This window comes from Nicotiana tabacum, chromosome 4 (assembly GCF_000715075.1).
Source record: "Nicotiana tabacum cultivar K326 chromosome 4, ASM71507v2, whole genome shotgun sequence".
NCBI lineage: Eukaryota > Viridiplantae > Streptophyta > Magnoliopsida > Solanales > Solanaceae > Nicotiana > Nicotiana tabacum.
The window spans coordinates 56,003,953-56,016,561 of NC_134083.1; the positions used below are offsets into that span (position 1 = coordinate 56,003,953).

A 12,609-nucleotide genomic window follows, 5' to 3' on the forward strand; every position below is an offset into this window, starting at 1 on the left:
CCTTTCTGAAAACTAGACACAAAGGATTACAATTTTTATTTCTGGATTATCTCCAAATTTCTTATAGATTGCGAGATATAAGCTTTCAAAATTGGGTCAGTGCAGCAGGATTTTCCTCTACGCGATCGCGAAAAGGCTTCCCTGATCGTGATTCACAGTGTCCAAACAGCAAAATTGCTCTTCGCGATCACGACCGTTTGTCCGCGATCGCGATGCATACCTCTGTGGCCAAAAACCAGCAACTTAAAATGGTCTAGAAATGGTCCGAAACTACCCCAAAACTCACCCGAGCCACTCGGAACCCCATCCAAACATACCAACACGTCTCAAAACATATTACGGACTTACTCGAGGCCTCAAATCACATCAGATAACATCAAAACGATGAATCGTACCTCAAATCAAAATCTATGAACTTTAAACTTTTTAATTCTATATCTTGTGCCGAAACATATCAAATCAATATGGAATGACTTTAAATTTTTCACACAAGTCATAAATGATATAATGAATCTATTCAAATTTCCGGAATCGAAATCCGACCTCATTATCAAAAATTCAACCTTCAGTCGAACTTTTCAAAAATCTTCTATTTTTCAATTTTTGCCTAAATGCGTCGAATTGTCCTACGAACTTTTAAATCCAAATTTGAATATACGCCTAAGTCCGAAATCATCATACGAAGCTATTGCCATCATCGAAATTCTATTCCGGGGTCGTTTGCTCAAAAGTCAACTCTCCGGTCAACTCTTTCCATTTAAGCTTCTAAATAAGAATTGTTATTTTAATTTAATTCTGAATCTTTCGAAAATCAAACTCAACTACACCCACGGGTCATAATACATATTGCGAAGCTTCTCGAGACCTTAAGTCAGTGAGCGGGGCATTAATTCTTAAAACGACGAGTCGGGTCGTTACAGTCAACATCCAACACTTCAATGTCGGGGACTTGGTGTTAAGAAAGATGACACTGAGCACCCGGAACCCGAATGAAGGGAAGCTGGGACCAAATTGGGAAGGTCCATATCAAATTATCGAGATCACCGGTAAATGATCATACAAACTCGAAACGGTGAACGGTGAGCGGCTACCGAACAATTGGACCATAACCCACTTAAAACGACACTATTGCTAAGGTACGACTCCATTCATTACTTTTCTTTAAATATATTATGAATTAGACTAACACTTGTAGGTAATGGCCAAGGAATGATGCATCTATTAGGCCTGAAAGCACGCATTGCACTCTTTTTTCTTTGAACCGATTTTGTCCCAAATGGGTTTTCTGGCAAGGTTTTTAACGAGGCAACAGTGGATCATAATAACTTAGAATTGAAGACCGACTATGAACTAGAGTCAGGATTCGCATCAACAGTATCCGAGCCCTCTCTAAGATTGGCCTCGAATACTGGGGGCCATCACCCTCGGGTAATGATTTTAGCAAGGAAGGAAACTTCATGCTCAAACAAGTCTGGACTTGGTGGATAGGATTTATTGTAAGGGCCAAACGGTCAAATGAACCGATCTCACATAGACCACCTAATCCATAACATGAAGCTTGTACACTTTTGAAATCTTGTATTTGCATAGAAATAAAAGAAAGTTTCTATCTTGCAGATATATATTTTGTCTCTTAAAAACTACTGTATTTTGTTCCTTAAGGACATTGGGCCAAAGGGCCACCTCTGTCCGAATCCAAGAGATCACCCCCGCTCGGGGACTGTCGTCATGGGCAACCCCGGACAGCTCGGGCTACGAATCCTGGGGGCACAAAACCTATTAGGCAGTTCCCGAACTTCAAAGGGTACGGCCATCCCCATTCGGGGACTGTTGTCCCGGGCAAGACCGGATGGCTCGGGATAATAAGACCATTGGGCAACACCCAAACTTAAAAGGCTACGACCGTCCTAGAACGGCTCGGAAACGTCCGAGATCTGTAACCAAAACATAAGGCCTTCAAAATTTCTAAACCGGTTCAAAGTCTACCCTCAGCAAAATTATAATCTAAAAAATTCTAAGTAAACACTTCAGGGAAAGCTTCCAGTCATACCAAGCCCCCACGAGTCTTAAGCAAAATAATATCGAGAATGAGCATTGTTTGAACCTTTGAACAAGACCTAATTATTACGTGCTAAGGCATTCGAAATCTTTGCAATCGTAAAGAAAAAGGCAAAAAGAAACAAGCTTGAAATTTGTCGAAGGAAAAAGCCTTGTATATATATATAAAAAGATCTTTACAAAGGTAATAATTCATGATAAGATAACAGAGAAAGTAGAGTTACGCCTTAAGGATAGTATGTTTCTCAAATACTGACAAACTTTGAAAAATTTAAAATTAATGAAAAATCATCCTTCATTTAGAAAAATAAATTTTCATAATAAACACAGATGGTTTATTTTAAAATATAAAACAAAAATAAACAACTTTTATATCAATTTTTAAATAATTTACTTGGTTAGAAAGTAAGTTTATTTTAAATATAGTTTTTGATTTGACGAAGTCACTTTCCTCTTGGGAAATAAAGTTTAGATATGGAAGTTTTATTTCCTTTCCTAATATTGTGGTACAAATTGCATCTAAGTTATCATAATAAGGTTTGATTTGGGTTATAAACGGTATTCCTAGGATAATCTCTTCGTTTATATCCCTAGTTGTCACTGTCATTTATAAAGCAGATTCCTTCATTACAAATGTAATAAATTATTAGTATAATTATTTTGCACAATTATTTTATTTATATATTTGTTAGTTGGTCCATTTTCTGTGTGAACACTTTCTCTTTTAAATGTATGCTGCACACTTTCAATGTGCGGAATTTAAACTGAAAACAGAAAATAAATAAGAATACTTACAAGATAGAAGCTTTATTCAAACATAGCAAACATGATTTTTACAGAGAAGAGAGAATGTTGAAGAAAATCTAAGGCAATTTTCCTATGCTTTTCCAATACAATTTGGAAGTCTTTATATAGACCTCGGAGAATTATTGAGTTTATCTCAATCTTACAGGTGTACGGTCTCTTTTAAAGATGCCTTCTTCTACTTTATAAAGGTTTGTCGCTCCTTTTATAAAGTTTTTTATTTTGTTGTGTTTGTCCTTGTCAAATGGCTTCTACTTTTTTGAAGAGTCAACTGTCATGTCTCTTGCTTTTCTGAAAGGGCAAGATACTATTTATTCATCATCTGTTTAGGCGTAGGCTTGAGCTATACCTTGCGGCTCTTCCATATCTCCATTATTCTGGATTTCTGTTGAATAGGACGCTGATGCAGCTTCTAGCAGAACTTGCACGTCTGTTGGACTTGCTGTATCAATTTTGGCCAAAACTTCTAAGAGTTTTTTTTTTAATTCTTTTTGAGAACTAAATGATCCCGTTATGCTGGTTGGTTTGGACTGGGTTGCTTTTACCTCAGGAACCCATCCTTTAAATTTTGGGATTTTGACCAAGTACTTAATTCTGTCAATTTCATCAATCTCAAATGACCAATTGATTATGTAAAAAATGTTTTTTGCAAAGTAGTATTTGCACAGTTTGATATGATCAGGTAGGGTGGAGATTTCTTGTTCCTTTTGGAATCTCTCATAATGTACGTAGAAGCTTCTGGGCATAGTTCGCTTAGTTCCTCCACATCTTTTCCACCAGTCATAGAACCATCTGGGTATTACTGATTTCATAACTTGTTTGAACCATGTATGGTTATTTGGGCGTGGATATATGAAATTATACCAAGCATCAATATAATTATTGAAATTATAGGTTTGGGGCCTATGATGTTTCGATAGCACAATTGGGGTGTGCAGGTGGTCCATACCCCATTTGAAAGGGCTGATAATTTTGTTAATAGTGAACCTTGAGTAGTTGATACTAGTGGGGTCCATATTATCTTTTAATTCGTGCTCGATGGTTATTGATCCTGTATCTGTCAGGATGAATTCATAGTTCCTTCTTGTTTCAAGGGGGTCACTGGTTTGTATGTAGTTTATATTTGTATAGCAGGGTCTAACCAAATCTCCGATTTTGAGATTTTCGTAACCCTTGTCTAATGCCAAAATCATGATCGGCGATTTAGATATGATTTCAAAATTCTCCTTTTCGCGAGATATGGGTTTTTTACCTTCTCTCTTGGAAGGATTGTCTGATTTTACTGCTTGCACAAAAGACTCTGGGGTCTTCATTTCATAATCTGAACTGGTTACTATTTTACCAGTTGTTGAGCTTGACGAGGCTTTTGATGAAATTTGTTGGAATGGTCCCTCTACTCTTGGTGCAAAACCGATGATTGTCATTTTTGATGACGAGGGTTTGCGTATAGTGGGTACTCTCGGATGGGTTATCATTATTTGTGATGGTGGTCTCACGGGTAAGGGCGGAAACTCCGCGAGTGCGAAATATTTGTTTCCTCGATTATTATTTGGGGAGGCCCTGAAGGGACCCATCTTGTCTGGTCTCATTCTTTCCCTGTAAAAATTCTCTAGTTAAAAAGTCTGGTAAAGAGTTTTCTTCACCCTTAATAAAATCAATTTGAAAATCAAAGCTTGATAGTAATGCTTGCCATCTGGCAAAAATTTATTTTGAAATAAGATTTTTTACATCCTTTTGTAAAATATCTTTAGTTGATTTACAATCAACTCTAAGTAAACATTCTTTATTGATCAAGCCATCTTGAAACTTAGTAATACATAGTACTATAGACAAAATTTTCTTTTTGACTGTACTATAGTTCTTTTGGGCGGAATTTCAGATTCCTGAAGTGAATCGAACTAACTGTTCTGAAGACTCAGAAGAGACTCTTTACTTGAGAATACCACTATACCCTTCATCTGAAGCGTCAATTTCTACTATCATGAATGCATCTGGATTTGGAATGCCTAGACACGGGAGTTTTTGAATAATTGACTTGACTTTCTTGATTGTGTCTGTTTGTTCTAGACTCCATGGAACTGGGTTCTTCCTGAGACGCTTGTATAATGGTTCACGGATTTTCCTAATGTTAGGGATGAAGTTTGCAACGTAGTTTAGGCTTCCTAAGAATCTTTGTAGTTGAGTTTTGTCCGTGATTTCATCAGGAAATTTCGATGAGAACTCAATGGCTCTACAGATTGGTTTGTAGGTTCCTTGATATAAGTCATGCCCTAAGAATATAATAGTTGTTTGGAACAACTTAATCTTCTTAGCACTTACTACCAAACCATTGTGTTTTACAATTTTGAAGAATGTATTTAGGTGCTTAAAATGAGAATCTATTTCCTCAGAGAATATTAGAACATCGTCAATATAAACAATCGACATATTGCTATACGGGTTGAATATATTATTCATAATATTTTGAAATTCTGAAAGGGTGTTTTTAACCTGAAAGGCATAATATTCCATTCATATTGTCCAAAAGGGACATTGAAAGCAGTTATTCTTATTTTTTTTATCAATTTGTATTTGCTAGAAGCCTAACTTCATGTCAAATTTGCTGTAGATATTAGCTTTGTAAGTTCTTTTTAATAAATCTCTTTTACTCCCTCCGTTCCAATCTATGTGAACTTGTTTGATTGGGCATGGAGTTTAAGAAAAAATGAAGACTTTTGAAATTTGTGGCCCTAAACAAGTCAAAAAGGGGCCCAGAGTATTTATGTAGTTATAAAAGCTTCTCATTAAGGGTACAATTGTAAGTTTAAGCTAAATTATTACCAAATTTAGAAAGAGGTCATTCTTTTTGGAATTGACCCAAAAAAAAAATAGGTTCACATAAACTGGAACAAAGAGAGTATTAGGTATCGGGTACCTAATCCATTGTAGTACTTTGTTTAATAGTTTGTAGTTAATTACAAATCTATTTAAAAAATAATATAAAAGTTCACAAAATTGAACAAACTTTGAAACCCCCGGAAATGAAAGGAAAGATTGGCATTCTAACAAAAAGAACTATTATAGTAGAGCATCTTTTCCAGATATCCAATTCGAAGAAGATATCTATCTAAGTAGCTCTAGTCATAGTGGAACTGGAATCACAAATAGAATATAGATGGATTGGTAGAAAGCCAAATCTATAAAAAAAACTCTATGAAATAGGAATTGCTATTACCACTTATAAAATAAAAAACATATCAGATAAATATGTTGCAACATTAATAGTTTCAGGATTTAATGGTGTATTAAAAAATTGGTGGGATAATTATCTCTTCGAAGAAAATAAAGGACAAATCTTGGGAGCCACTACAGTAGCAACTGTAGCAAAAACCGAAGGAAGTATGCAAGTTGCAGAATAAGAAGCTAGAGAAGATGTTACTGCAACTTTAAACTATTGTATTGCTAAACACTTTTGGCCAAAATTGACACCAAGTCCAACAGACGTACAAGCTATGCTAGAAGTTGCATCAGCATCCTCTTCAACAGAAATCTAGAATAATGGAGATATGGAAGGCCCGTAAGGTATAGCTCAAGCCTACGCCTATACAGATGATGACTAAACAGTATCTTGCCCTTTCAAAAAAGCAAGAGAGAGGATAGATGACTCTTCAAAAAAGCAGAAGCCATCTGATAAGGATAAACAAAACAAAACAAAAGACTTTATAAAAGGACCGACAAACCTTTATAGCCCGCCTCGTCACCGGGACCATCGGGATCTTCTCCGCCCCTGGATCTGCCGGAACCCCTCGGAGTCTTCTTCATCCTCGGGATATGTAAACTTCTTGGCCTCGGCCTCGAGCCTATTAGCATTTTTGATCTCGGCCGATAAATCGAAACCCCGGGCATGAACTTCCTCGAGGGCCTCCCTTCGGGATTGTCACTTCACGTATTCAATGATGCCTTTCAGGCGGTCCTAGGTTACCTCAGCATCAGCTTTGTACTGGGCCATCATCTTCTCGACATCGGCCCATGTTATTTCAGCCACTAACTTGGTTGCTTTAAGCTCCTTGGCGAGGGTATCCTGATCGGTAACAGCCGAGCCCAGTTGAAACCGGAGGTCCTCGAATTTTTGGGACCAAGCCTCAACTTTCTCTCTCACCGCTCGAAGTTGAGCCTCCATCGAGGCCAGTTGCTCCCGGGCAGTCTCCTTTACCGAGGCAAAATGATCCATCTTGCCTTTACACTCTTCAGCCTCGACCTTGATTACGTCAATCTCGGCTCGGAGTTGGTCGATCTGGTCAAGCTTCTTTTGGACCTGCGGGTTCTGACCATTAGTCACCGTGTCTATCTCGTCATCACTAACTTCAAATATTTTTACCTGTACCACCAGGTCGGCATGTTCTTTCTGAGCTGTGTCCAACTCAGTTCGGAGGTTTTTGACTTCTCCTTCACGTTACTCGCTGAGAAGATTGTACGTCTCTCTTCTCAACAAGCTCTTTGACTTCAGCCTCGAGTTGGCTCAGCTCATCCTGATACCGGAGGAAGGTCTCGTGGTGAAGTATTGAGCCCTGCAAAATGAGGAAAGGAAAAAGCATTAGAATCCTCAGAAACTGAGTTTAAAGATAAAAGGGGATAACAACACCTTACCCGGTTTAGCGCCTGTTGCGCTTCATTGAACAAGCATGGCGCATCTAACTCGTTCATTTTTGCCTAGTCTTTTTCGGTTACCAGGCACCGGATTTAACTAGCTATCACGAAGGGGGCGAAGAGAACCTGGGCATCCTCCGAAACAGTGATAATAATTGATCGCTTCCGACTAGGATCCGCACTCGGGGAGGGGAACCGGTTGACCAATCTCGGGCTCGAGTTAGGCCCCCTGCCTCCGAGGATGAACTTTTCCTCGGTACCTCTAAGTCACCCAGCCCAGTGAACTCTTCCGGGGTGGTGGAGTCCACGCCGTTAAAAAGGCAACAGAGAGGATCGTCCGCTTTGTGAGCCCCTTCATTAGGTCGTTCTTTCACCGTTCGGGCCTCGTTGTACATGTACTCGGTAATTGAGGGCGACTCGGTAATATCTATCACGTCGAGTGCCTCCTTCGGGCACCGGCATCCCGGGAAGTCTCAGCTCCGGCCTCCTCATCAACCTCCCTAGCCTGAGGAAGATCGGCTTCATGAGTCTTTTGTTCAACGGCCCCCTGCTCTTCGGGGAGCGACGGCTCGCGGGCCACAAAAAGCTCTTCCTCTTCAGATTCGTCTCTAAGCCAGTAGAGCAAGTCCGAATCTGGTGCTCGGGAGCTGGAGTTCTCCTTTGGCATACGAGCCAACATTCTCCTTGGTTTCTTCCTTTCTGAGATCAGGGAACTCGGGGCCCTTCTCCTTTTCTTCTCTCCGACCTACCCTGGGACAGGAGACTCAACAGGCAAGTCCTCGTCCCTGACTGGGGGTCTAAGCTTGACGATTTTAGGCAAACCTGCAAAAAGGAAGAAAAAGAAATAAGAACGTGATGCTAAAAGAAGAAGCCTAACACAACCTACTCGGGAAAGAAATCTTACCATGGGAATGGGCCTCCCAAAGGCCCTTCGAGAGTTTGCGCCACGAGCGCTCGGAATAAGGCATCTGTGAGATAATACCTTTGACCTACTCCTTGAGTCGAGGAATAGCATTTGGTACTCGAGCGACAGCTACACCACCACGAATACCAATGAGAAAAAGAGAGATGAACATGAAATCAACATTCGAGGAAAATTTTTACTTACGTGATGCATTCCACTTCTGGGGAAATGGTCTGAATTCGGCCGGAATCAAGTCCGAGGTCCTCACCGGACAAAATGACCCTGCCAGCTTCGATCCCGGTCCTCGTCGATGCTCAAAATATGACTTTGTTGGCCCGACGTACAAGCTTTATCAGTCCCCTCAGAAGATTCGGGTACTGTATAAGCGGAGCAGACGGTCGATGGTGAAGGTGCACGAATCGATTTTATTCACAAAAAATCAGAGGAGGATCACGATCCTCCATAGTGAAGGGTGAATTTGGCCTAGGCATACGTTATACCTCCTGCAGAAGTCTAAGATGAATGAGTCCACCGGGCCCAATGTAAAGAGATAAGTGTAAACACTCAGATATCCCTCGACATAGGTGGTAATGGTCTCTTCGGAGTCAGGGACCACGGTGTCCTTGTCGACCCAGTTGCAGTCTTTCGGACCGTGGAGAGGTCCTCTTCGGTGATTGAGCAAACGTATCTCAAGGCATCCTCACGCCAACCCTATACCCAAAGAAGGCTTCTCAACCTTAAAGTCGTCGGCGACCGAACAACCCTCGGGAATGAACATCTTCAAGGGAAGTTCTTCTGTGACCACATTAACAGCGGACCCCTCAAGGTCGACCACATCAGGAATGGTTTCGTTGATTTCGGCAGTCGGTTGGGAGGTAGAAGCGACCTTTTAGGGAACAAATTTTGAGGTTTTTGCCATTGTTATAGGGGAAAGCTCGAAGGAGATAGAGAAAGGTTGAAAGCTAGAAGCTCATATGTGTTGGCTTGAGTGGATGATGAGTAAAACTTTTGCAAAGGAATCTCGAGTAACGGAGGTAAAAATGCTAGAATATGAAAAAGAGTAATGAAATTCTGAGGGTACGGGGGTAGAAGGTTTGATGTAAAGTAAACAATGAACAAAGGAGGGGTTATTTATTGGGGTTCCACAATGTTTCACATCCAGGGACAGCCAACCGACAAGTGACGTGCATTTAAGGCTATTATGACATGACTGACGAGACATTTCGGGCTTTTGGTCGTTTCTATCACGGTGTATTGAAGAAGGAATCGGGGTGCTCATATCGTTTCTTATCAGCTTGCTCTCCGAGAAACGAGGGGACTATCTGTATACGGGTAAAAACCGAGCTCATGATACATTCTGGCCCCCAATATGATAAAACGAGATCGAGATATGATTGCAAAGGATCATAATCGAAGCAACGGTCTCATCGAGTCAGAATCCAGGGGCACGATGAATGCCCTCGAGAATATCGGGGTTATGATTCGAGATCGATCCAAATCCTGAAAGACTTCGGAGAACATTATCGGGCGATCAAGCACGACCAACAGAAGGCCGTAATATCCGCAACCGGCCGGATATCACGGCATGGATCTCGGCACGTATCGATGAAGAACCGGCAATCAGTTAAACAAAAGATTTTTTACCTTTTATGAAATTGTACTTAGAGTAGGATTCCTCAACTATATAAAGGGGGTCTGATAATTCATTAGATACATGCTAACATGCATTCCAAAGCAATATACTACTATTTTCATTCTTATTGTAAGCTTTTTCTCTCGTTTATTAATATTGTCCACTGTGAGCCCGGATCGAGGGTGAATGTTTAACTTAAGCTGGAATCATCCTCCTCGCGTGGTTTGAATTTACTGTTATCTTTACTTGTCCATTCTAACTCAATTTATCGTTTTGTATCAAATTAGTCTGCATATCTTTAAAATCACTTACAAATTTAATTGTTATCTGATTTTGAGGGTAAAAAGACGGAAAGAAGGTGAATCTTCTTGAACATATAAGTGATGGACCAAGTTTTAACTTGGATATGAAAAACAGGAAAAAGTGTACTTAAATTATTGTTTTCTCAGAAAGCTTAATGGGTTATGTATGTCTGTGGTCAATGAATTTAACTTGTCAAATTTTTGAATCCATAGCAGTAAATTAGACAGACAAATAAGAAAGTACAGGATAAACATCTGGGAATCTTTTCTTTATTTATTTTTTCTTTTGTTTTACTACATGAGCCACAACAAATAAAAAAAACTAGCAAAACATTCCAATATGATATGACAAAATTAGATGCAAAAGAAAATTAACAAGGGATGTAACGATTGTGTTTGGATTTTTTAATTAATTGTTTATTGGGCAACAGCTTTTGGGGTCTCTTCTACCTCCTCCTCTGCTGGCTGTTCTTTGGGCTCCTCTTTCACAGCCTCAACTTTGACTTCCTCAGCTGGTTTGGCTGTCTCCTCCTCCTTTGCCTTCACCTCCTCGGCGGTGTTTTTCTCAGTGGTTACTTCCTCAATCTTGGGAGCCTCTGATGCTGGTTCAGAGATGTCTACCAAAGGCTCCTCCTTCTTAGTCTCCTCCCCATCCTTTTTCTCCTGAGATTATTTATAGCAAAAGGAAATTAAAATAATTTTATTGCAGTAAGCCTCAATCCTAATTAAATTTAAATTAGTTGGGCTAAATATATGAATTTGAACCCTATGTTGAATAATGGTTCCAAACAAAAAGTGATAAAAGATACGTATTGTTTTCTATATTATGTCACTTCTCCTTGTGTTAAAAGTAGCGTCAAATTTCATTTTAATCCAACAAATTTTTATTTTCCAAATAAGCGGTACTCTTTCTTTAGAGTCCGGTAGGTCAATTAACTATTTCTATATCCATTCTGTTGTATTCGTGTCAATTTCATTTCAATGCAATTAAGAACAAAATAATGCAACTAAACATGTTCGCATTGGATATTCCATTTTTGGGGGGTAAAATGAACGATCAAATGATGATTATATATACACTATACCTGAGGAGCAGGAGTTTCCTGCTCGGATTTCTTTGGGGTGACTGCAGGTTCCTCGGCAGGGGCAGGGGCCAAGTCTTTGTCCAAATCCTTAGGTCTGCTCGCACAGGCTCCCATGACTAGTGTCTGAGCTTTGCGAGCTAGGAGGCGTTTGAGAAAAAATTAGGAATCAAAGGAGAGGGCTGTTTAATTACTTATGTTTGAAGCTTGAAATTGAGAATGAAGTAAAGCAGGTTTTTATAGAAAGGCTGAAGGGATGGCCTAATTTGTTGCTGTATCGTAGAAACATGCGCACCTGTTGTATGGACAATCTGTAAACAATTGACCTAAAACTATTATTGCGGAGAATCAGAAAGTGGGAGGCCTCGACGTTGTAGTTCGTTACAAACATGCGTTGAATATTCATTGTCATGGCGGAGAACCTGAGATATGGCAACTGGCACACATCCTAATTCCTAGTCATAACTTCTTTCTTGTTCCACTTCATATTATATGACAAATACGATGTCCATAGCTTTTTTCGACAAAAAACTAATAGCCACTTCAATTCGTGTCTGTGCATGGACGGTTCTCTAAATATTAGTAGTAGCTAAGACTAGACAATTCTCATTTCTCAGTTTCTATTGGATGTCACAAGCTGATGCAGTCACTCAAAAATACAATCAGTCATTCGCGCTATTAACATACAATAAATGTAATATTTGGGAAATGTAATACTCACTTCTTACTAGTAGTCTTCCTGCAAAAGACGGTCAAATAAGACTATATTCGTGTCACTTACAAGTTATAAGTCGTCAAAGGTTGAAGATTTCAAACCATATTACAAACTTAAAGTATATTCTAAGAGCATGTAGCGTAAAAGATGAAAAGAAAACAAAATAGAACATTTCCGACTATCAAATTGCATTTAGGAATTTGATGAAATATCGCAACGCCTTGTAGGTATTAGGACTAATTAATTAAGCAAATTGGACCTCTTGCGTCTTGCAAATTACTCCCTCCGATTCAAAATAAGTGATTTTTTGGCTTTTTTTTTGTGGTCCAAAATAAGTAATTTTTCCAGATTTCAAGAATGAATTAATTATTTTTTTCCTACACTGCCCTTGGAGTAAATAGTGTTAGAGTATGTGTTAGGAGTGTTTAAGTGAAGAAATAGTAAATGTTAATATAGTCAATTTCATTGCTAATTAATGTTAAAAG

General features: G+C 39.3%; 1 protein-coding gene across 1 annotated transcript; it reads right to left on the reverse strand.

Moving 5' to 3' along the window:
* Nucleotides 1-10,581: 10,581 nt before the first annotated feature.
* On the reverse strand, nt 10,582-11,622 carry LOC107818555 (uncharacterized). Its single transcript, XM_016644588.2, has 2 exons — nt 11,413-11,622; nt 10,582-10,990 (listed from the first exon to the last, which is right to left on the reverse strand). Exons 1-2 carry the CDS (start codon nt 11,524-11,526, stop codon nt 10,745-10,747), a joined length of 360 nt encoding a protein of 119 aa, XP_016500074.1. The 5' UTR covers nt 11,527-11,622; the 3' UTR covers nt 10,582-10,744.
* Nucleotides 11,623-12,609: the final 987 nt, after the last annotated feature.